Source organism: Musa acuminata, chromosome BXJ2-9, assembly GCF_036884655.1.
Source record: "Musa acuminata AAA Group cultivar baxijiao chromosome BXJ2-9, Cavendish_Baxijiao_AAA, whole genome shotgun sequence".
Lineage (NCBI taxonomy): Eukaryota > Viridiplantae > Streptophyta > Magnoliopsida > Zingiberales > Musaceae > Musa > Musa acuminata.
The window spans coordinates 9,044,806-9,071,679 of NC_088346.1; the positions used below are offsets into that span (position 1 = coordinate 9,044,806).

At 35.4% G+C, this 26,874-nt stretch overlaps 1 protein-coding gene across 1 annotated transcript; it reads right to left on the bottom strand.

Moving 5' to 3' along the window:
• Positions 1-391: 391 nt before the first annotated feature.
• On the bottom strand, positions 392-26,376 carry LOC103998121 (protein GAMETE EXPRESSED 2). Its single transcript, XM_018831419.2, has 16 exons — positions 26,200-26,376; positions 24,816-25,160; positions 22,110-22,448; positions 21,021-21,347; positions 11,589-11,795; positions 11,427-11,503; positions 11,215-11,356; positions 9,748-10,056; positions 8,534-8,658; positions 6,583-6,800; positions 6,280-6,507; positions 5,011-5,246; positions 4,093-4,331; positions 2,160-2,316; positions 799-947; positions 392-652 (listed from the first exon to the last, which is right to left on the bottom strand). Exons 1-15 carry the CDS (start codon positions 26,342-26,344, stop codon positions 826-828), a joined length of 3,216 nt encoding a protein of 1,071 aa, XP_018686964.2. The 5' UTR covers positions 26,345-26,376; the 3' UTR covers positions 392-652; positions 799-825.
• Between the last annotated feature and the right edge of the window lie 498 nt (positions 26,377-26,874).

Below are 26,874 nucleotides of genomic sequence, written 5' to 3' on the forward strand. Positions count from 1 at the left end.
AATAATTATTATCATAGAAGCTTTAGTACAACTTGCAGCATCCATACAGGGCTCTCACCTGAGAGACCAGAGTTCAAGTCCCCAACAACAGAATCATTGTTTTAGACTAACTAACTTTTCTTATGGTTTTAATTAATATATTTGTTTCTTTTAACGTGGATAATTGAGAATCTGGGTGGAAAGCTTGGGAGGTAAATTGTGCCTAGTTTTCCTTCTATTTATATAGTATAAAAGATTAGTCCAACTACAGCCTTTTTTTTTGTTTCTTTCGATATGTCTAATTAAGAATATATGAAGTGTTACAACGGCATGTTATACATTAACACAGTCAAACTGACCACCACCGGTCCGCTACTTCAAAGCATACAGCTTAAAGAAGATAACCAAATCATGAGGGCATTTACGCATTGTATATAATTGGATTAAATGACTATGCTGATCACATGGTAGCAGAAAGGAGTTCAATTTTTCATAGGATAATATCAACATACAGATACAAAGAGGTCGTGATTCATGCTCCGTAATGCATGGCAGATGCTCGGCAACATGGACGACGATTTAAGCTGCATGCTGTTCTGCTGCATGAATCGTTCATTCTTAGAGAAAAGACGGTCATTTCTGTATGTCAAATTTTGGAGTGATGCTTGTTGCTCTGCATGACACCAAACAAGTCACAGGAAAGTATAGCATAGTCAAGTTACTTGCTTCAGCTGTTATACAAGAATGAAAATCTTCAAAAGATGCATCGAATGCATTAATGGATGTGCATATGAGGACAGTAGATTGAAGAACACTTACAGTTTGGTTGATTGGGACTTCTTTGTCTTAAATTGTTGCATCACTTCCTTCTCTATGAAGAGCATTCACACATTTACAAATAAAGAATAGAAGCACCCCGCCGAGGAGAAGCATCATGATGATTTCCACTATTATTGCTGACCCAAGCACTGGATATGTCGAAAGTAATATCGGTTACAGACAATATTAAATTTATCACAAGTTGCTAGTCGTTGCTTTGATCAAGAATAGTACAATCCGTGTATGAAGCAAAGGTAGTAAACACAAAGAAAAAAGAAGGCAATCAAGAACTTGGCTATGCCAACTATATGAGCTGCTTGAATAAATAAATACCTAATCTACTCGATACACATTCTGACACCAAGAATTTGGTGAAGGAACGTACCAACACACATTTCGGGGAGAGAGATGTTAAATAGTGATTTAAAGGTGCATCCTATTAATAGGTTTGCTAAATGAGTAACAAAACTAAATAAAAAATGTTGTTTATTGAGTTCAGCAAAATGGAACTATTTTAGAATGAAATCCAAGCTCCAACTTGACTAAAATTACCATTATGCTTTAATTACAACCCTCTAATTTCTCACCTTGACTCTATGCAGATGTTAGGTTCTTTCTGCTGCTGTCTTCTATATATATGTAGTAGCCGATGACAGAGATATAACAAAATAAGAAAAAGAGAGTGGAGTTATAATCCCATCAGGAGGATTGAGACCGTACTCATATTGCTTAGAATCAATCATGGAGAGTCCAAATTGTAAATCAGCTCTATTGAACACAATCTACAACACTTACAGAAACTAGAAATAAACAATTCTGCATCTAAAATATTTTACCATAGCATAAAGTGTACAAAAAATTAGTGGCAACAAATTTTAATTTGGTCAACACTATAGCTGACAGAAACTTGTTGAATTTTTATATGCAATCCCCTTTAGAGTATTTAGATCGTGATCAATTCTATGGATCGTTAGTATAAAGTCATCAGTGTTCCATGCATGAATATATTTTAGATCTTTCATTTTTTGTTAGCTAAAATATATCCCAATCATGTGAATTTTGGTTTCAAATGTTATGGATGACATTGATCATGTTCATTGGTGCTGATCTTACATCATAGCCTTTATGATTGAATGAGGTAATAGTATTGAGGCCTAAATCCTCCCAATAGGGTTCTAATTCAGCACAAAAAGAAAAGCTAGCGAAGTGATGCCCTCTGGAGAATCAGATTATAGTATATATGTGTGTGTGTGTGTGTGTGTATGTGTGTATATATATGTATATGTAAATGTATATTTATATGCCTTTTTATTTGACATCACAAATGAACATTGCCAAAGGATGTAGAACAAAATCCGTACCAAGAGCTTCCATTTGGCTAACAAGCCTTCTTTTAAAGAGATTAACAGTGACCTCATTGTAAAGCGGCAATGACATCATCTCCAGACAATCAGGATAGCATCCATGATTTCCCAAATCATTTACAGTCACAGTCAATGCAGCATCACTCTCTGTAGTCTGAAAAAAAAAAGTCTTATAATTTTCTTGTGATCTTCAACTTTCACAAGTAAATAGAAGAGTCATGAATTATTCTCTGGGATGAATCAGATCTTTATGTTTCCCATTATGTCTAAAACGTAAGGATTTAGTTACCAGATTATGAATTACATCCAGAAAGAAAAATGCAGATAAACATGATTTTAAGTTTTTAACACAATCCTCAAATTTAGGTATTAGATGCAGCAAAAGATGAAGAACAACCTTGTGTTGTGTAGAGCAGCTGCCAAGATTTTTAACTGGCCCAAATGCCTAAGATAACTGAATTAGAAGAGCCCAAATGCCCCAGTAATTGCGCTGACTTGTTTCACCTTTTAGATGCATAAATCTGTCCTCTTAAATCATGTCGATAACTGTGTTATTGATGTTCCTTCATTTAATAGTCAGTTATAACTTTTCTTAGTTTTCAAAATATAATTATATCTAGTTTTATCTTCTCTAGTAACACTAAAACCTATCTGAACATAATCCATAGTCATGCCTTGTTGCCTAACTGACTATTTTGATCCATAAAATAATCACCCTAATTGTAATAGTAGTTCTATGAAAATATTCTTTAAGTTTAAGAAATTGTTTATGATTATATAAAATTATAAATCAAGATTTGCAATACCGTACCGTACCGATATTTCGATCTGAGCTCGGTACCGGTACGGTACGGTATACCGAGCGGTACATCCAGGTGTGCCAAGTACTGTAGCACTGCTACAGTGCACTCGGACCGGTAACAGACGGTTCGCGTACCGACAACCTATCGGACCGATACGTACCGCTCATACCGGACGGTACGGTTCGATACGGCATACCCTATTATAAATACTAATCATTGAGCTTTGTTGAGGGAAATAGCACTAGTTAATTAATAACCACAACTTTTTTCGTTACTGAATCTAATATTTGTCTCAGTGCTTCCGTTATGCCACTTGGCACCACCTCCTAACTTGGCTCATCTAATCGGAACATTCACAGATCTTATAAAGACACATTTAATGCATATAGAAGAGTTCACATTTGTCTTTTCATCCATAGAAACTATACGAAACTGTTCAGTTAATTCAAGCATTTACTATGATATCCATCTCAATATCACCATCTTCAGAAACTGCCAATTGAATTGTTTATGATGTTTTTTCCTACCTGTCCAACAATTATCATGTACTTGGCTCTACTACAACCTTTTAAATTCTTGGATTTGTTGGAGCAGACTATGCCTTTTTTAGTATAATTAAATTTCTACAATTTGCACTTCACATAACTCTCTCGTATGCTTTATATGACATCAACCAAATGTTTATTTTCTGAAATTTGCTTGCAGCACCAGTTTGAGTGCTTTTTTATGGCATCAATCAAATGCTAGTCATGCTGAAGTAAAAAACCACTTCTAAATTGGACTTATGTGAAGCACTTTGAAAAGAGATGTTCAATAGGCTCATTCGCCCAGTAACTGGACACAAATCATCAACCCCATGATCCAAATTGCTTAATCTTAAGTTACCATTAGTATATCCTATCTAGCCTCCATAAACCAACACAATCCACCATCAACTTCTAATGTGGAACTAATTGACGCATCACTTCATCCATTGATAAGAAAAATAATTAAGATATATATTTTCTTTGACCTAAGTTTTAAAAAGATTCAAGACATGTATAATACAAAAAGGAATTAGAGCCACACAATATGCCTACTATAACATGATATTAAGCTGTAAAATTTGCATAGTGTTCTGAACTTACTTGATAGAACAACCGCTGTATTGCGTTGTTGCAATCACCAATTGAACCATGGAACCTAATTCCTTTTCCTTTAAGCACAAAATGGTTGGATATTGTCACAAAAGTTTGAAGAGGCTGCCACTGGTTGCTACCCTTGATTTTCAGTTCAGCTGTGTTAACAAGACTGACTGGCAGAGTAGTTGATATGGTCCCATCATTTACTTCCATGGACAACATGACCCGAAAATGAGACTTGTTACCTGAAATGTGAGATCAAAATAAAAATTTATTCATATACCTAGTCTAATAAAGTACAAATCTAAAATTTTTATTACCATGAAGAATAAAGATTTGACTGCAAAATCCAATTCTAGTTATTCAATGGGTCTGGACTTATCAAGTAACAATTATATCATTCTTTCTGCAGTAATACAGCCAAAAAATATCCTTGTCATTACAAACCATATTTCAGTAGCAAAACTGAATTTCTGAACCTACAATTAATTTATTTGCAATTTCATTGGATCTAAGATGTCAATGTGGTAAACTTTTGATTTGGCATCTACAAATTCATATCAGACAGCTGGTGATGTTTACAAAGTCCAAGCTGCATTATTCTACTTAATTTTCTAGAAACTAGTATTGTGTACATTCAGTATATGATCCAGATGTATTCAAGGCCTCAAACATCATCAGTCCACAAATATGAGACATTTAACCATGGCTGTTCACTTCATATTATAGAATCACCACTGTCATCCCAATTCCTAAGATAAGGAACAAGTATAGGTGTTAGGTTTCTGCACTTCAAAGTACATTCCTAATTTGATTAATTACTTTAGTTATCTTTTGTTAAATTTGTCAATTTTGTAATTTTAATGAAATAATTCTTTCTACGGTGCATAATTACTCCAGAATTTCTTCAGTAAAAAAAATTACCAACAAAATTGAAAATGTCCGAGTCCATGATTAAGAACTCAAACGCATCTCTTTGCTTGTCAAAAATCTGCAGTCCATTGTTTCCTTCCTTCCTTGCCAAACTGATAAATTTAGGAGCACTGATAATAGGAGGATCATTTATTGGCTCAACAAAAACTGGAACACGAGCTTCCTGTACTCCATTTTCATTCATGGCATGCAAAGTGATAATATCATTTCCATAGAAGTTCTCATTACTACATGGAAGCAAACAGAACCATTACAAGATAAAATATTAAAATCCTGAGCACTTAATTTAACCTACTGAAATAAAGAAGCTTCCATATTTAACCAAGTCAAATGCTTCCATTAAAAAAGAACAAAAGAAAAAAGAAAAGCAAGGTTCTAAAGTCAAATTACATGTTACATGAAGAATATTAATGAACATCGAGGAAAAAATGCTTACATATTATCATGATCAGTTGATGTAACTCAGTGTAATTTGTTGCTTTGCCAATTAACTGCTAAGTGATAGAAGTGCCCAGTAAACTGTGAGGGAGCCACTGCCAAATTTCCCTTTTCCACAGCCTCTTGATTTTAGTTACGTAGTTGTTAAACAACCATAAAAGGGATAAATCTTACTTATGTTAAGGAAGCTTCCATATTAGGTACACGATACTGGAAATATCACTTCTAGGAATCAAGGTTTGACATAACGAAGCGTATCGCTTAATACAAGCAGTACATACCAGTCCAATAGAAGATCGGTAAGGGTAGTACATCGGTACACCCCAGTGTACCGTGTGTCGATATGTTCTGTATAACTCGGTATAGCTCGGTACGTACCATACCAACAGCTGGTCAGTATACCGATCAACCCAGTAATGCAAACCATGCTAGGAATATGAGGCTATATTTCATTTTCTGTCTGTATATGCCGTCAACTTCATGTTGAAAAGACCCAAGCAGGGTAATATTTAACAACGACATGATCCAGGTATAATTACTATTAAGTTAAATTATGCCGCAATAATTACTTCAAATTAATAGCATTGAAGAACCTCCACCATATGAAAAATCAAATTTACTGTCCTGTCGTATTACAGGTCTAGCATTCAGCAGCACATCATTAAATTACAAAGTCGGATAGCAAGGTCTGTATATGGACTATAAGCATCTAACTATTCTTTTCTAAATAGAAATTAACAAAACGGAAAGAGATCTCAATTCTGCAGTATGTGCATTATAATGCTAATAATATAAAATAAATTACAAAATTCTGCATATTACCCAAGATATTTGACAAATTGTAGAGCAGAGTTAATTGTTTCAACATGGCCAGATATTACTAAGTCCTTCCTTGCTCTATCATCCCTGGTTGCTGAAAACAAACTTCCCTTTGTTTGCTGAAGCTGCATTTGCATCGGAGAAAGAAAGACATTACCAGATTGTGCTCTTATTGCAAGAGAAATATTTTGCTTCACATCCGAGTACATAATTTCAAATCCAGGAAAGCCACTGTCACATATCAAAATTTACTGCAGTAAAACAGGAATTAGGTACAAAAAGTTTGCAGGAAAGTAGAAAACTAACCCGAATTTGGGGCTTATAATGTCTTCAATTACATGCAATCCAACAGGTAAAGAAACAAACTGAGGTGGCTTGCATAAGACAGAGATAAGGACCACAGCAGTAGCAACATTCTTGTTAACATCAGATATTGTATAAGAAAAAGAGTCTTTCCCAAAGAACCCCTGGTAAGGAGTGTACCGAAACAATTGCCCATATTGCAACAGTGATCCATGAAGTGGCTTTAAAAAACAATAGCAATTATTAATCAGCAGGACATATTCATTTCAATGTCAACCACGCATCAATAGAACTATAATCATAACGTGTAATGCTATTGAAGTTAACTAGCCCAATGGACAGATAGGAATAAGAGAGAAGCTCACATATGCTCATTAAAATGAAAAAAAGGGTGCATAGAGAACCTTTTTTGGACATGTAGTTTTGAGATTTTTAAAATATATTTGGTACCAAAATCTGGCATGGGATCAGTTTGATTGGATTCCAGCAGTTCAGGTCATCAACCTCCACTGCTACACAAGCAGCTCTGACTTATAGTCAATACAACACATGAATCATGAGCTCAGACATTCTCAACAATACGTGACCCATGCAACAGAAAAAGTCAGGTTGGATGCATAGAACCATAGTAAATTACACTTGGTTCAGGTGTGATCAGGAATGAATATCATTATTTTAAAGAACTTCCTGATTCAAACACAACAGATAATAAGCAGAACTTAATTGCGTCAGGTATGATAAACAAAATCAAACGTCAATGTTAGTACCAAGTGGTTGAATAAGTTCATCCGATTGTCTTAACCATGGTTTGCAGTACCGGTCCGTACCGGTCCGACAGGCTTCCGGTACGCGGACCGCCCGTTACCGGTCCGGTACTGTAGAAGTACTGCAGCAATACTGTAGCACTGCTACAGTGCTCGGCACGCCTGAATATACCGCTCGGTACACCTAGGTGTACCGAGCGGTATACCGTACCGTACCGATACCGAGCCCAGATCGAAATTCCGGTACGGTACGGTATTGCGAACCTTGATTTTAACCATTGTGTGTTGGACAATAAACTGCTTGAACACAATCATCTTAATTGCTATTATTCTGAAAGTCTTTTTTATGGTGATACATTGGTGTGCAAACAATGATTTTGATTCTTTTATCTGAATCAAAAGATTGCAGCTCTTCAGTGGTTCTGTTTCGAACTTCAAAAAAATTTAAAAAACATCTACTTTCCAATCCTTACAATACCTAAATAGTAAATAGTGCAAAAGCAGTAACACTTGCTCAGTGCAAAAGGAGGTGCGTGAATGGGTGGGTGAGTATGGATTTAGATGCAGGTCAGAGGATGGAAGGCAAAAGAGGAAAAAGAAAAAAAATGAAAAGTGAACCCAAGAGGAGAAGGGCAAGTTGTGCAGTGGTATAGTCTGTCGATATCTACTAAGTCTTTTCTTCCGAACTTAGGGCACTGGGTTTAACTTTTGACAGTAGGAACTGGATCATCATATTAACATGGAAAACAATAAGTGTCGCAAGTTGCCATCTGTTTAGATGCTAAGTATGCAGTACCAGTGTACCAAGGTATGCAGTACCATACCGTACCAGTGTTTCGAGGTTGGCTTGTTATGGTATGGTACCAATGTACCAAGCGGTACACCCTGGTGTACCGAATAATTTTATATATTTTCTTCATTACTATAGCACTGTAGCACTACTACAATGTAATACTGCAGCACTATAACGGTACCGGACGGTCCGCGTACCGGTATGTCATTGGATCGGTACGTACCGCCCGTACTGGGCAGTACCATTCGGTACTGCATACCATGGTCCTAACACCAGAATACATGTTTTTTTAGTTATAAATAGAAAATGTCTATGACATGGCAAACGTAAATATTAGAAAAGTAATTCAAATTGACTGATAAGCATGAAATGAGCAGCTAGAGATTTAAAATCTTACTATTGAGAATTCAATTATATTAAATTTTCCACCTGCAATATAATCATTCATAAGGACATCAAAAGCAAGTGATTCATCCTCCCAGACATAGATGCTATCACTGGTGACCTCAGAAAAATACTCTCCTGCAAAAAGAAAAAAGAAAAAAGAAGATACAGTCACAAGAAAAGCACAGGTAACAGCAGATCAACATAGATGCATAATTTCTCTCAAATTCTTATCAAACATTTCCAAACAAGCATGGATAACAACAGATCACATCAGAGAACAATCCATACTTACATGTAAAAGTTGGAAGTCAAGAACAAGTTCCAAAAATCCAGAACATAGATAAACCTAACTGCTCAATCATTGTCAAAATATAGCTTTTTTACATTCTTCTAGCAGTAATCAGATGTCACATATACAGATGTCTTCGAATATAGCAACTTTAATTACACGTCATTGTAAAGTTCTGAGGTATTATTCCCCTAACCAAGAATGAAGATATCACAGGTTTAGTAGTATGAGAGAGCTACATAATATAAGAACATGAACTCAAACATAACAAGCTTTTTTATGTAAGTTACAACATTAATAATTAAATATATTGTTGACACTGACAACCAATTACATCTGGTAGTTCCTAAGCCCTAACCAGAAAACAATCGATACATACTAGTTCTTTTTCAAAAGTAAATTTTATACTATCGAATTCAAACATATTTCCAGGTAGGCCCTTTTCTCATCCTCACTGCATACCATGATCTGGCATGCTCCCAACATCCAACCTGAGTTTTCATTATGTCACCTACTAAGGTAAATAAAGGTCTGCATTTTCATAACAAAAATATAAATGTCAACTACCGATGGACTATTTAATTCATGATCTGTTTCATAATCATTATCCACTATGTTGACGATATTATGAAAATTAGTGTCAATTGTTCTGCAGATGCAGTATCTGATATATATATCTCAATGCAAGATGCTAATTATTTATAGTTGATGGTAGAAAAATGACAAAAGAGATCAGAAAATATACGGAGTCATTAAGTAGAACAACAAATTTTGAGTTATTACAGCCTGCTTAATATATGAACAAAAAGATTATTGGTCTAATAATGTGTCACAAGAAAACGATGAAACTATGACAGACAAAAAGTAATCATTTTCATTCAAACAAAATTTGTCACCATAAATTCAACACATACAGTAACTTATCCAAAACTTACTTCCATACACGTGAACCTCAAAGGGACAAGGAGACAAATGCTTCTCCTCAAACAAGATACATATATTATAAGAACCAAGATCTCTTGCCATGTAGTAACCAGTGTATGATCCATCTTCATTGTTCAGAAAATCCCATTTAATGAAACTTGAACTATTCACAGAATACACTTGTAAATTCAATTTTGTCTGCTTTGATGAAACAGGATTCCAATAGGAGTCCACAATTTGCACTAAAACTTCATTTTTAGCATGTCTTTTAACATCAGATGCAAAACGCAAAACACTTGATAATGACGTATCAACCAAACCTGAATAATACGAGCAAATAATTACTTCATGTTGGTTAGATAAACAATATTTAATAAAAGTCTTAGTTCAATATGAATTAGATTTAAATATTGAAGACCATTAAAACCAGATAATGTTAAGACTTGTTGCTAATGTTCTTTAAATAAAATAAATTCGGAGCAACCAGTATTAAGCCTAAATATTCACAATTTTATCAACCAAATCATTAGGATTACAATGAAAAAAATATTATTTAGTAATTATACTCCTACTGTTTAAACCAGACAAAGAAGTGAAGTTATCCAATGAGAAACTCAATTACAAATATGTTTTGGATTTTATGGAAGGCCATAAATAATAATTTATTTTCTGTAGGTAGGCCTAATTTATAAAGTATTTGTGAGCATACTTTATTCAATACGAGTGACTATTCTAGATTCCATGAATCTGAAGGGAAAGTGAAGGGAACTCCTGCAAATGTTAGCTGGACAAATCCACCTGAGTGGATAAAAATTAATACTGATGGATCTGTTTTGCAACAGGATGGAGGGTTAGGATACATCCCTCTAGATGCCACTGGGTCCTACAGGATGGGAGGCCTTAAAGTGGTCAAGAAAAAATCAGCTCTTTAATGTGAAGCACTTGCTGCCAGGGAAGGATTACTCGCTGCTTGGAAGGAAGAATTTAGTAATGTGGTGCTTGAGACAGACTCCTAGTGTTGAAAAATATGATTTTGGATAAGGTTTCTATTTCACGATCCATTAGGAACATTTTGGCTGATATACGGGCTTTCAGCAAGAATTTTGTAATGTTTGCTTTCCCTTATAACTCTAGGAAATGTAATCAAGCAGTAAATTGGGCTACAAAGTAGGGCAGATTAGGTAGAGTTGATGGTTTTGGAAGGAGAATAGATGTTCTTCTCTTTTAAAAATTTTGAATGACCTTCACGGCTCTATTTGTAGACTTCCAAAATATTAGTACAGCATCTTTTTTTTTGATAAAAAAATCATCTAGCAAGAGTTTGTATGACAATAGTTATTTTGGCTATGGTAGAATACAATTATATTGCATGATTCATGAAAATTTGTCAATTAAAGCGCTAAGAAAAAGAAGGGCCTATAGATTTATATGCGTTTATGGACAGCAAACTATGCACATAATAATGAATGTTAAATTACCTGGAGATGCCTTCATCATATAAAGATTGCCATCATTTACAGGAATATTTCCACAGGATATCCATATTTTGTAGTCACCAGATTTCTCTGGAGTATAGGTAACATTAAAATCACTAACTCGTGCTGTTGAATTCCCAATAATCTAAGAAAGGCAAATGAGTTTAGTCCTTAATGAATATATCAACTAAGCTACTCAAATATGGAACTCTTACGGTGTGATTGTCATTTGCTGGCAATGCAGGAGCCCATCTAGTAGATCCATCAGACTGATGACCAACATTGCTATGCTCTGTTACATATTCATTCTGACTAAAATACATAATTAAAAATAACAATGGAAAGGCACTACGAGAAAAAGTATCTCAAATTCTTACCAATAAGAGTCTGCAAAGGGAATATAATCGGTAGAACATTAGAAGTACCATTTTCACTTAAGATTTCCACACGTATCGTTTCTGCCTCAACTGGAGATGGATTATGATACAGGTCTTCCAAATAAACTGTAAAGCTTGATATCTTACCAGCAACAGAGCTTGCTAAACCAGACCCATTTGCAAAACTGTTTGATTCATGACAATAACCTAAGGAAACACAAAAACATCAATTTTTATACCAATAATATGTTTATGAAAATAACTGTTGAATCTCGGATTTTGATGATATAATCAATTGGTGGGTTAATTGATCTAATCCATATTATTGAGTTAAGTGTGCAGGATTAACTACGATAACCAGAAAACATAAAGCAAGGATACCGGAGTCGAGCTCGATGGACGTTTAAGAGACCGAAGAATCATCGGAGATGCTGCCGGAACCATCCGAGAAGAAATCGGGAACGTGTCGGAAGTTCGCCGAAGAAATCGTCGGAGGCTCGCGGAGATCACCGAGAAGGCTCGGCTACTCGTTAAAAGTCATCACAAAGATTGGGAGCTTGCAGGGTGTCCGTCGGAAGAAGTTCGTCGGAAAGCTCGCCGGAACAAGACTCGACGTTCGCGGTTGAAAATTTGCTTAGGATGTGTTTTGGTTATGTAGTCCACTTGTAATTAGGATTAGGATTAAGAGATAATCCTATATCCTGGTGAGGGGCCAACTGGGCCCAAAGTCAGAGTTGGTTTAGGCTAAAAATTAAGCTAAACCAGCGAACTAGAGAGCCAAGATTGAAGCCCAACTAGTGGCTGAAAACACTGTAGTTGGGCTGAAATCACTGTAGGCGGTGGCACCGCCTAGTTTGGCGGTGGAACCGCCCAGCACCCGAGTGCTGGGCGGTGACACCTCCTTGGCTGGGCGGTTGCACCGCCCAGTACCCGAGTGCTGGGCGGTGGCACCGCCTGGCTGGGCGGTGGAACCTCCAGCACCGGGAACCCTAAAAGAATTCAAATTTTGAAACCCAAAATTTGAATCCTCTTGAGGCCTATAAATACCCCTCTAATCTCAACTGAGGTTACAACTTTTGAGAAGCATTTTGATTGAGAGAAAAGTCTTAGAAAGTCTTAGAAGTCTTGTTTTCAATTTGCTAGAGAGTTCTCCTCCTTTCTTATTGAAAATTTGTAAGAGGTTGAGCTGCTTGTAAAAGGTTGTAAGAGGGGTGTTTACCCTTCCATTTCAAGAGACTTGCTAGTGGAAGGTGGGAGCCTCATCGAAGAGGGGCCTCGCAAGTGGAGTAGGTCATTTGACCGAACCACTCTAAAAATCGGCGTAATCTCTGGTTTGCTCTTTATTATTGTCATTTACATTACTGCAAATCTTCTTACTGCTTTAGTTCCTTATTACTCCTATTGCGCAACTTCAAGAATACGCCTTCAAGTTAAATTTCTCAAGTTTCGTTCTTAACGTACGAAAGATTTTGATTAAAATCGAAGTTTTTATCCGCTGCACTAATTCACCCCCCCCCTCTTAGTGCCGCTCCGATCCTAACAAGTGGTATCAGAGCAAGGTTATCTCTCATATTTGGTTTAATACCCAAGAGAGATGGCTTACTCCGGCATGCAAGAGGGCCATTCTATTGCACGACCACCTTTGTTTAATGGGTCGGATTACACATATTGGAAGACTCGCATGAGAATCTTCCTCATTTCTATGGACTTTGAGCTTTGGTCTATTGTCGAGAATGGATTTCAAAAATCTTCTCTTCCGATGAGCGAATGGAATGAATCGGAGAAGAAGGTTTTTGCTTTAAATGCAAAGGCTATGAATGCCTTGTTTTGTGCACTAGACAAAAACGAATTTAATCGTGTTTCAATGTGTGATTCGGCTTTTGATATTTGGAGAACTCTTGAGGTCACTCATGAAGGCACTAGCCGAGTGAAAGAGTCCAAAATCAACATCCTTGTGCACTCTTACGAACTTTTCCGAATGAAACCAAGTGAGTCCATCGGAGACATGTACACCCGGTTTACGGATGTCATCAATGGACTCAAAGCTCTTGGTAAAGATTTTACTAACTTTGAACTAGTAACTAAAATCTTAAGATCCCTCCCTAAAAGTTGGGATCCAAAAGTTACGGCCATTCAAGAGGCCAAAGACCTTAAAGCATTCCCTCTTGAAGAACTCATTGGGTCTCTAATGACCTACGAAATGACATGTCAAGCTCATGACGAGCTCGAGAACCCCCTTCCAAAGAACAGGAAGGATATGGCACTCAAATCACAAGAAGACCACTTGAAAGGAACATCAAGTGATGAGGACAGTGACAATGACATTGCACTTTTGACTCAAAAGTTTAAAAAATATTTAAGAAAGAACAGATTTAAAAATAATACAAAAAATAAATTTGAACAAAAGAAAGACCAAGTGATTTGCTATGAATGCAAAAAACCGGGACACTACAAGAACGATTGTCCTCAAGCCAAAAAGAGGACATCAAAGAAGAAGGCGTTCAAGGCAACGTGGGATGATTCAAGTGCATCCGAAGAAGAGGAGTCCAACACCGAGCAAGTTGCTCATTACGCGCTAATGGCGTTAGGAGAAGAGGTATGTGATTTATTTAATGAAGATTTATCTTTTGAAGAACTGTCTATTGCTTTTCATGAATTATTTGATGAATGTAGAACTGTTAGCAAGAAGTTAAGTATCTTAAAGAAAGAGCATGCTTTGCTACAAGATAAGTTTGATAGTCTTCAAACTCCTCCATGCTCTAAGTGTGAGCACTTAGAAGCAATAAAAAATGAAAATATGCTTCTTAAGGAAACCTTAAACAAGTTTAAGGTTGGTAGCAAAGGATTAGATATGATCCTTGCAAACAAGGGTCACATCGCAAATAGAAATGGAATTGGATTTGTAAAAGGATTATATCAAAATCCCACCACTTTCGTAAAAGGACCTACATTACATGTTTCCTCTTATGTGAAATGCAACTTTTGTTGCAAATCTGGACATATTGCCTACAAATGCCCATTTAGGAAAATTAGTTCACAAAAATTAATATGGGTTCCTAAAGGAACTATAAAGAATTCAATCATAAATAACAAAGTTAGTGGGTCAATTTTTGAGGCACCCAAAATCAAATGGGTACCTAAAAATCATCCTCTTTTGTAGACAAACCCACAAGCTAGGAGCAAGAGATGGTATCTCGATAGTGGATGCTCAAGACATATGACTGGAGATCCATCTCATTTCTCTATGCTCACTAGCAAAGAAGAAGGGTACGTTACCTTCGGAGACAACAACAAGGGCAAAATCATTGGCAAGGGAACTATTGGTAACAAATTTAATTTTTCCATTGATGATGTCTTACTAGTTGATGGATTGAAACATAATCTCTTGAGTATTAGTCAACTATGCGATAAAGGTTACATTGTTAGATTTGAATCAAATATGTGCATTATTGAAAAACCAAATCATAATATGACTATGATTGCTTTAAAACAAAATAATGTCTATACCATCAATCTTGATGAACTAAGTAATGAAATGTGCTTCTCCGTCGTAAATGATGATGCTTGGCTTTGGCATAGGAGATTAGGCCATGCAAGCATGAAAACAATATCTAAGATCTCATCTCAAGAATTAGTACGAGGAATTCCAAATATGAAGTTTATTAAGGACAAAGTATGCGATGCATGTCAACTAGGCAAACAAATAAAAACAAGCTTCAAACCAAAAAATCAAATTAGCACTACTAGACCATTACAATTGATCCATTTGGACTTATTTGGACCAATTGATACAACAAGTCTAGGTGGAAGCAAATATGCCTTTGTGATTGTGGATGACTACTCTAGATACACTTGGACCTATTTCTTAGCTCACAAAAGTGATTGCTTCAAGTGTTTCTCTAAATTTTGTAAACTCACTCAAAATGAAAAAGGCTTCATGATTTCATCAATTCGGAGTGATCACGGTGGTGAATTCCAAAACCGTGACTTTCAAAATTTTTGCGAAAGTAATGGGTACAATCACAACTTCTCAACTCCAAGAAATCCTCAACAAAATGGAGTAGTTGAAAGGAAAAATAGAAACCTACAAGAAATGGCAAGAACTATGTTGAATGAACATAGTTTACCTAAGTACTTTTGGGCCGAAGCCGTAAATACGGCTTGCTACATCATGAATAGAGTCCTAATAAGACCATCCTTATCCAAAACTCCCTATGAATTATGGAATAACAAAAAACCAAACATCTCCTATTTTAAAGTTTTTGGTTGTAAATGCTTTATTTTAAATGAAAGGGATGCTTTAGGAAAATTTGATGCTAAATCCGATGAAGGCATCTTTCTTGGTTACTCTTCCGTTTCTAAAGCTTTTCGGGTTTTTAATAAAAGAACTTTAGTAATTGAAGAGTCTATTCATGTAGTTTTTAATGAAATTTCCGATTTAAAGAAAAATGATTTTGATGATGATCTTGGTTTTGATAATTTGAATTTAAATGAACCCTCTCCTCAAAATAGCCTTTTGAATGCATCTTCTTCCGAAATTTCTTTACCAAAAGAATGGAAGTATGTAGATGCTCATCCAAAAGAGCAAATTATAGGAGATACATCAAAAGGGGTTCAAACTCGTTCTTCTTTCAAAAATTTCTGTGCTAACGCCGCTTTCCTTTCTCAAATTGAACCTAAATGCATTGATGAAGCCTTAAAAGATGATTTTTGGATCATTGCAATGCAAGAAGAATTGAACCAATTTGAGAGGAATGAGGTATGGAAGCTTGTTCCTAGACCAAGTGACCACTTAGTCATAGGTACTAAGTGGGTCTTTAGAAACAAGCAAGACGAAAATGGTATCGTGGTTAGAAACAAGGCTAGATTAGTGGCCAAAGGTTTCAACCAAGAAGAAGGTATCGATTACGATGAAACCTTCGCTCCCGTGGCTCGATTAGAAGCCATAAGGATGCTCCTTGCCTATGCTAGTAGTAATAATTTTAAACTATTTCAAATGGATGTTAAAAGTGCTTTCTTGAATGGTTTTATTTCCGAAGAAGTATTTGTCGAACAACCTCCCGGATTTGAAAATTCTCTTCTTCCTAATCATGTATTCAAATTGACTAAAGCTCTCTATGGCTTAAAACAAGCTCCTAGAGCTTGGTATGAAAGGCTTAGTTCCTTTCTTATTTTAAATAATTTTACCAAAGGCAAGGTTGATACTACATTGTTTATTAAACATTTTGAAAATAATTTTCTTATTGTGCAAATTTATGTTGACGATATTGTGTTTGGCTCTTCGGATGAATCACTATGTGAATCATTTGCCAAATGTATGAGTCTAGAATTTGAAATGAGTTTAATGGGTGAATTAACTTTCTTTTTGGGATTACAAATCAAACAACTTAGTGATGGTATATTTCTTAACCAATCGAAATATACATTAGAATTGTTAAAACGATTTAACATGGATAATTCAAAAGCAATAAACACCCCTATGAGTACTACGACTAAGTTAGATATGGATGAAAATGGTGAAAGTTTCGATCAAAAAACATATAGGGGAATGATAGGTAGTCTACTCTACCTCACTGCGACTAGACCAGATATTATGTTTAGTGTAGGACTTTGCGCTAGGTTTCAATCCAATCCTAAATTATCTCATCTTAAGAGTGTTAAAAGAATATTTAGGTATCTTAAAGGAACTCCAAATTTAGGATTGTGGTATCCAAAATCTGAAAAATTTGATCTAATAGCTTATGCAGATGCCGATTTTGGCGGATGTAGGATAGATAGAAAAAGTACATCCGGAACATGCCAATTTTTAGGACATGCACTTGTTTCTTGGACTTCCAAGAAACAAAATTCAGTTGCACTATCTACGGCGGAAGCCGAATACATTGCTGCAAGTGCATGTTGTGCACAAGTAATTTGGATGAAAAATACATTAGAAGACTATGGAATTCACCTTGAAAATATTCCCATAAAATGCGATAATACTAGTGCCATATGCCTTACTAAAAATCCAATTCAGCATTCTAGAACTAAGCACATCGACGTTAGGCATCATTTCATACGCGATCATGTCCTTAACAATAATGTTGTTCTAGAATTCATTGACACAAAGCATCAATTAGCAGATATATTCACAAAAGCCTTGAATGAAGACCAATTTGAATTCATTAGAAGGGAATTAGGTATGTTAAATTGTCCCTAAACAATAAACTTGTTTGATTGGATTTTTCGTAAAGTTTTTCATCTTCTTTCCATCTCTCATTCTCCTTCAAATTCCATATGACATGTTGTGAAATCTCGAAATCGACTTTGATGACTTGATTATGAATTTCAAGTTAGCGATTTGATTTAAATAAGTTTTATCTAAATCATAATCTTGATCTTGCAAAATTGGAATCACAAATAATATCTCTTGGCATTCATGAATTGATACTTACAAATATGAAAGTATTGGCATTCATGACTTGAATTTGATTGAAACATTGTATGCTTAAATTCATCATTCTCCTATGTTTCAAAAATTCTTTAAATGCCTTATGTGATGATTAAAAAGTAATGTTGAGATTTTCATGAATTTGACGATTTGAATGAGTTTGTATTCGAATTATGATCTTGACTTTGTGAAATTACTACTTGAATTTTTTATCCCAATCTCTCTCTTATACATCTACAATTTCTATTATTCATAGAAAGAAGAGATTAGATAATATGAATGCATGCTGAATTTTCCTCTAAAATGAACTCTGCGTAAATATTTTTGCATACTTAATTTTCAATGATAAAATCGTTGTATGACAAAATTTGTGCTTCAAGTCTCATTTTCCTTTTTGTTGATGACAAAGGGGGAGAAGTGATGACTTATATGACATGACTAATATGAATTACAAAAACTTGTGTGATATGAATGTCTTATATGACTTGCAAATCCTTGAAAATATCACAAGATTGATATCATGAAATTTATATTGAAAATCTTTATCTTCTGTGTGATATGAATGTCTTATATGACTTGCAAATCCTTGAAAATATCACAAGATTGATAACATGAAATTTATATTGAAAATCTTTATCTTCTGTCGTAGCAAAATTCGTCCCGTATCATTTAACTTATGATTTTCATCGAAGTTTCGTACTTACTATTGTTTAATGAGGATAACGATAAAGTTCTACGATTAGAACTTATCGGGTTATGCTTGAATCCAATGGGATGGAATTCAAGTGTTTTTTATCTTCTCATAATATGGCATATAGATAGGGGGAGTTATATTTAACTCCGTCATCAATTGATTGTCATCATCAAAAAGGGGGAGATTGTTGAATCTCGGATTTTGATGATATAATCAATTGGTGGGTTAATTGATCTAATCCATATTATTGAGTTAAGTGTGCAGGATTAACTACGATAACCAGAAAACATAAAGCAAGGATACCGGAGTCGAGCTCGATGGACGTTTAAGAGACCGAAGAATCATCGGAGATGCTGCCGGAACCATCCGAGAAGAAATCGGGAACGTGTCGGAAGTTCGCCGAAGAAATCGTCGGAGGCTCGCGGAGATCACCGAGAAGGCTCGGCTACTCGTTAAAAGTCATCACAAAGATTGGGAGCTTGCAGGGTGTCCGTCGGAAGAAGTTCGTCGGAAAGCTCGCCGGAACAAGACTCGACGTTCGCGGTTGAAAATTTGCTTAGGATGTGTTTTGGTTATGTAGTCCACTTGTAATTAGGATTAGGATTAAGAGATAATCCTATATCCTGGTGAGGGGCCAACTGGGCCCAAAGTCAGAGTTGGTTTAGGCTAAAAATTAAGCTAAACCAGCGAACTAGAGAGCCAAGATTGAAGCCCAACTAGTGGCTGAAAACACTGTAGTTGGGCTGAAATCACTGTAGGCGGTGGCACCGCCTAGTTTGGCGGTGGAACCGCCCAGCACCCGAGTGCTGGGCGGTGACACCTCCTTGGCTGGGCGGTTGCACCGCCCAGTACCCGAGTGCTGGGCGGTGGCACCGCCTGGCTGGGCGGTGGAACCTCCAGCACCGGGAACCCTAAAAGAATTCAAATTTTGAAACCCAAAATTTGAATCCTCTTGAGGCCTATAAATACCCCTCTAATCTCAACTGAGGTTACAACTTTTGAGAAGCATTTTGATTGAGAGAAAAGTCTTAGAAAGTCTTAGAAGTCTTGTTTTCAATTTGCTAGAGAGTTCTCCTCCTTTCTTATTGAAAATTTGTAAGAGGTTGAGCTGCTTGTAAAAGGTTGTAAGAGGGGTGTTTACCCTTCCATTTCAAGAGACTTGCTAGTGGAAGGTGGGAGCCTCATCGAAGAGGGGCCTCGCAAGTGGAGTAGGTCATTTGACCGAACCACTCTAAAAATCGGCGTAATCTCTGGTTTGCTCTTTATTATTGTCATTTACATTACTGCAAATCTTCTTACTGCTTTAGTTCCTTATTACTCCTATTGCGCAACTTCAAGAATACGCCTTCAAGTTAAATTTCTCAAGTTTCGTTCTTAACGTACGAAAGATTTTGATTAAAATCGAAGTTTTTATCCGCTGCACTAATTCACCCCCCCCCTCTTAGTGCCGCTCCGATCCTAACAATAACGACTTAGAAAACAACCCAAAACAAGTCTGTATTCTGCAAGCATCAACAACTAAACGTTGCACACAAGAAGTGACCGGCCTTTAGCCAGGAACTTGGAAAGGAAAATTTACTGGCCATGACATTATTAAACACCTTAAACTGAAAAATTACAAATATGCATAATCAATCAAAAACACTTTCAAATGTAAAATAAACCAGATGAAGAAGATTCTGACAGAGACATTTCAATGAAACTTGGAAAGTAAGAAATTGACATCATACTGATCACAAAGTAGAATATTTTGAAGAATAATGGGTCTATTATCAATTTATCATAAGGTAGCAAGAGATCTCATTAAGAGTTTAAGAAAGTGAATATTAGAGTATATTCAATATATTATATATTAATAAAAGAAAGAATATGTACCTTGTTTCCACTTTCTATAATAATTTTGTGCACAATAAAATATTCAACAACAATAATAAGCATCTGTAAATTATAGAGAAAATTGTTCCCTGAAAGTTAAACAAATTTAATCTTAATGTTAGCATACAAATCAATTCAAAGTATGACATTATTTTAAAACATCTAATCAATAATTTGCTGGTAGAATTAACTAGAAACCTCAAGCAACACAATGTCCACACGACATACGCTAAGATGTTTGCACGAGCATTCTCAAATCTCAGCAGTAAAGAACAGAAGCTATATAACTCAAGAAGTTAACAGAAATTGCAGCATATGCTTAATCATCGATTTTTTTAGTTCATGTATGATAATTGTGGTGACCAATAAGCAAAAAAAAAAGAAGAAAAAATGGAAAATCTAAAAATCTTTAAGACTTCTTAAGAAGACAAACCTATAAATACAGAGAAATCATATGTCATGTTCCAGATACTTTCATGTAGCTTCGCATCAAAAATGATAAGCATGAATTCACCAGGTTCAGAAACAACAAAAGAAAGCAACTGGGTTCCCTGTGCAACCTCTTCAAAGAATAAGTCTGCTATAGGGATGGACAAATTAGTAGCCTTCTCAACCACCCGAGCATCAAATGGATAGAAACCTGGAACTAAGTTTCCAAACTGATCTTTTTGATATATAAAAATTTCCAGCTTCGAGAACACCTGGAAAAAATTTGTTCTATACTTCCATTCTCCTTGACTACAGGTTATATTCATCAATCCTGTCATAATTGGAAATAAATTTATATAATCAAACTATGCATAAACAAACAGCTGACAATTTAATAAACCAACAGATGGCATCAATATAAAGGATTCAAGACAATATACTTTCTATATATAAGAAATACTAGTTACCATAAATTGAATCCTTGTCCTTTGTATAAGAACATAGGAAAGACATCTGTTTACAGCTTGCATAGCAGAATTATGGAAAGATATCTAATTTCTTTTTTATTGCTTATACATGTAAAAATGGTTTGTGAAATTACGAAGCATCTGTTTACATCCTTATACACAATTTACATATTGTGTATAGTTACTGCATAATATATTCCACATAATGTAGAACATGTATAAGGAGACCTTAAGTGGAAAAAACCTGAAAAAGAGAGTGGAAGAAATCATTTAAAAACATATATGATGTATTTCCATCTAGTTGTCAAACTACAGGTTCTTTAAAAAAGTTAAATAGGCTGACAACATCAATTATGACATATATGTCAGTATACATATGAGACTAAAAAGATTACCTATAGACAACCCAAGTCTTTCTTTATGGGATGGTACCTGTAATTTGCATCTTCTAAATGTATTTCTATGAGTAAAGCTGTAAAGTTGGTTCAATAAGTATTTAGTGCCTTTAGTCTAGATATGCATGTATCTGAAGCAGGAATAATACACATGACAAAGCCATTATAACCTAAATCATCTCCAATGTAGAAAAATACAGATGGAACACAAGAGTAAGTGAAATGGCCGACCTGGTTTTACAATAAATGGTAGAGGAGACCCTCTCAAAGTCAGATCATTACAATGGACACGCAATAAAAGACTTCCAGCAGTCTTGGGAACAAATTCCATGCCAAAATATCCCAGTTCATTCCATCCATTAGACTTGACATCAAGCAGATCAGCTGTAGATCCATTTTCATAAGAGGCAGACACCATAAAGTAATCTCCACTAGGTCCATCAATCTCTGAAGAGATAGTATTCCCAAATGCATCTTTAAGAAGCAGAAACAAATATGCTTTTGTTCCAGCAACAAACTCAGTGACAAAATTCATCCAAGAAACCATGCAAGCAGGTGGATATATATGCCCTTTAAAAAACGTGGTTAATTAGAAATAAGTGAATTGCAGAGTAAAATTTACAAGTCATGCAAGATCAAAAATCTCATGCAAATAATGAAAAAAGAAAAAAAAGTGAATTTATATTCTTTTATATTTTACTAAACAAAAATATCAATAATGTTCAATTTTGGATTATCCCAACGAAAGAAAAATGAAATAAGCAGAATGTATGATAATATTCAGATCAAGGAGCTAAATTCAGTGGATAAAACTAAACAACAATAAGGAGGGAGGAGAAGGCTCAGTACATTCTAGAGAGAATTTATAACAACAAACTAGAAGTAACTTATATTTAAATTTACTTGTATTAAGTTAGGCCAGGCCTCAAGTAATTTTGGTTTGGTTGTATATGACTTTTCATGTTTAATAATTCATCAATGCCACAGAGAAACTTAGATTTACTTGTTTCTGTTGGAAATAAGAATTCCAAATAATTTTTACTGCAGAAACAAATCAGGTATGAATGTTCTAATGTTGGTTGGCAATCCCATAATGAGCATGTATTGCTTGTTAAAGTACTAATACCACAAGAAAAAGGCTAGGGTTTTCGTCGATACTAGTTCATTGTTTTCACCCTTCTGAGAAAATTTGGTGGACTATAAATAACAATGCAAAGAGAGTAACTAATATATGAAGGATATTATTAAAGACATTAAATTGTAACTATCTTCTGTATCATATATCACATCATATATACATCTAAGTTGTAGAAGTTATATCAAACATAAATTTTATTTAAAATATTTATGCATTTTACAGGATGTGGAAATAGCAGAGTCTTGAAATTACATTAGAGGCTACGTGCCCAGATGGACAGTAAACGAAAAAAATGGCAACTCAAGTTAGCTAAAGCTAAAACATCAATCTGAAACCAGTTTCGCAAATGGTCAAATCAATACAGTACCAATATGTCAGGCGGTACATCAACCTAGAATGCTTGGTATCACCAAAAAATAAATAAATGAATAAATACTGATCAGTAACCAATATTGATCTTTTGGCAGTGCTGGTAAATATTGGTCAAGTACTGGTCCATTTACAGGTCTGCATTTGAGACCTGGTCAAAAATGGATTTCTCTTTTGAGTTCTACTTTTCTTCCTCTGTATTTCTTGTAGGGTACTTTTCATTAATTTTCCCATAAATAGGCTATTCTGATTGGGCTTAAAGCCAATACCTAAAGTTGAAGCATATGAGTTGTCTAGATTTGGCTCAAAAATTCGAAGAAAATATATAATGCATATTATACATTACAGTTATTTTTGCTTATTAGACATTATAATTTACATTCTCTAATCATTTAGTCTGGAGTAGTTTGATTTCATCCCTAAAATTTTCTAATTGTCAATAATTTTAAAAAGAAGAGAAAAAACAGAACAAGAATCTTAATATTGATCATTTAATTTGAACTAATTTCCAAAATGTTATATGATGTGATTTCAAATATGACAAAACTGGATTGTAAAATATCCGGTGATATTTGTATATCAAGATAATGAACTTCTCTATCAGATGTGTTACTTTGTGTTCAATGAATAAATGTAGCATTCTCAATACCCAACTTGGAACATATGAATCATTTAGATAGTAGGAGATGATGATAATACAGCCAAGAAAATGAACACAAGGTAATAAAGAAACATTATAAAAAATAAGCAACAAGAGCTGCTTTTTTTTCATTAAGGCAACTTTTTTTTGTATGTGTGCATGTGTATTGCAATTGTGCTCAATGCTCTGGTTCTTCTTAAGATATCCTACTTTTGTGATCAAATTACATAGAATCACTAAGCCACAAGGTACATGAGTTACAATGTATCAACAGAGCATACACACATTTAAATTATATCAAATATGACAAATGAGCAGTAAACTTACCATTCATGTCATCAGCTCTTTCACGGTATTATTCTCAGATTATTACATGCAGGACCTTAAAAATATAGTGACAATTAATTAATAAGTGAACAATTGGATAATCTGTTACCACAAATCATATACATATAATGGGGTTAATTTGAAAAAGCAATTTATGCGTGTTTCAGTGATTGTTCAAAAAACTAATTACAATTGGTTTCTGTTCAATCACCAACTCATCAAATTATTACTGTTCTCTTTCATCAAGAAGAAAATTGTAATTATGACCTCAAGCAACCAAGTTTCTATTTTGTGAGGATTATCTTTCTAGTACTTCCAACAGAAAATAAAATCACTGCAGAAATATTACCCTTTCATTGAAGTCTTGCAAAGTTGTATATATAGGCAGATGTCACTATCTTACTTCATAGAGATATAGACAAAACCAAAAAGAAATAGTCTGATGCAGAAGCTTAAACTATACCAGTCGTAACAGTGAAGTGGAGAGATGAATCGAGGATGCCAATATTTTCATCAGTTATAACCACAGGAAACTGTCCTACCCGTATGGGAGTAAAAGATATATTCCAAAAAACAGGATCACCATCTAGATACTGAAGAACACCCGATATATATGAACTGTTTCCTTTCTTCCCATTAATTATAAGTGAAAAATTCATAGGGGCTATGCTAAAACTGGAGTTTCTGCTTCTGCACGAATCATCCAATATCTTAATCTTAATAGTTGCTGTGTCTCCTGCTTGGAATGCATTCTTATCATCTAGCCAGCCAAAGGCAATGCTACGCAAGGGCATCTTACAACCATATACTGCAACAGCATTTGTTATAAAGGCATAGTTAGAAACATGAGAAAGATCATATAATTTAACAACACACTTCTCCCAAAACTAGTGAAAGTCCAAAACCACTACTGAAGTAACTTCTCAAGACATTGTAGGCAAAGTCGGAGATACATGGCATGATACTAGAATGATGGCCCTTGACCTTCTTCATCATGTTTAATTTGTGTCAGTCGATACAGGACCATTGTCATACCATGTTGGCGCATAAGGAGCACTAGACATGATGATGAAAATGAAGTCTATATGTGCAAACAGCAATACACTTGGTAATTCCCAAGATCATAGATTCAGAAGTGGCATGTGACAGATTATTCATAGGTTTCTATTTATTTTCTCTTCACCCTGGGGTTAAAAGTCACTCATGGTGGAAGCAGGCCTAGCTATTCCACACAAGTCTATCAAAATATCTTCATGCTTTCAGCTGTTCCATCAAATCAAGAATTTAAGGTTCTACAACCCTTCAGATGATGCATAAACATATTTGTCTCTTATCACGATACAGGCATATGTGCTATATCACGACAACATGAATCAATATGGATAAACCTCTAAAATCCCACTTGATTTTCCTGATATGCAAACAGCATTGTTGCATTTAAAAGTAGTCTCGCTGCTTCACAGGATACCATGTTCAGAGCCAATGGAGCTTAAGTTGTCCAAGAAAAACAATATATAGCTTCAGATATCACCCGTACGCAACTGTACCACACCAATCTGATATCATGCCAACGTGCCAGCAATGGTATCCAACTAAAACTTGGAATCTAACTGACGGAACTATAAGAAAACCAAATCGAAGAAGCAAGCATTCAAAGGCCAGATTGCTTACTTCAATTCGTTACAAGTTACGGAGTGTTAATCTACCAATTATTCATTTAGGAATGATGCTTAATACTATACCTCGATCGACAACGAAACAATCGAGTTTCCAAACTAAGGAGGATTTACCGATGGGGTTGGGCGCATCAAGCAGTTGAAGCAAGCAAGGGCGAGAGCAAACCGTACCTCCCGGAGATTCATCGGCCAGCGAGGGAACCGGAGGCGAAATCCAAAGAAGAAACCCTAACGCCAAGAACGAGATCCTAATCATGGCGTCGGAGTTCCCCGATCGATCGAGGGAAGAGAGCGAGAACTTGAGGAATCGGGGCATGTTTGAACTTTCGAGACGGGAAAAGGCTGGGAGAAAGCGACGAAAGACGAGTGCTATCGGAGCGGTTAATTGCTTCGATATATCCATGATCCACGACGCGAGCGGTTACCCCTGTTGCACGTGACGTAAGGTCTAGCACTTGAGTCTCACGTGTCTGCGAGGGAAATGGTGCCATTCAGCAAGCTCGTTCAACTCAAGGTAACGAGGTCGGCATAATGAGTTGCAGAAAACATGAACGTAAGCTGAGAAGAAAACGAATGAAATCACGTTGAATTTATATGAAACCGATGGACAAAATGATTATTTCAACGATTGACTTAGGATGACCCTACATCAACTCTAAAGTATAGTCGTTAGATGAGTATTACGCAAAGGGTTAATTATACACTACGTTATGTGGTTAGTTGTTTTTAGTATCTCAGTTCTTATATTTTAAAAAGTTACAATAATAATCATATTACGAAAGTAAAATATTTAATCTTATTTCTCCTCACGCTATCGACTTTACTTATCGAAGATACCACGTATAC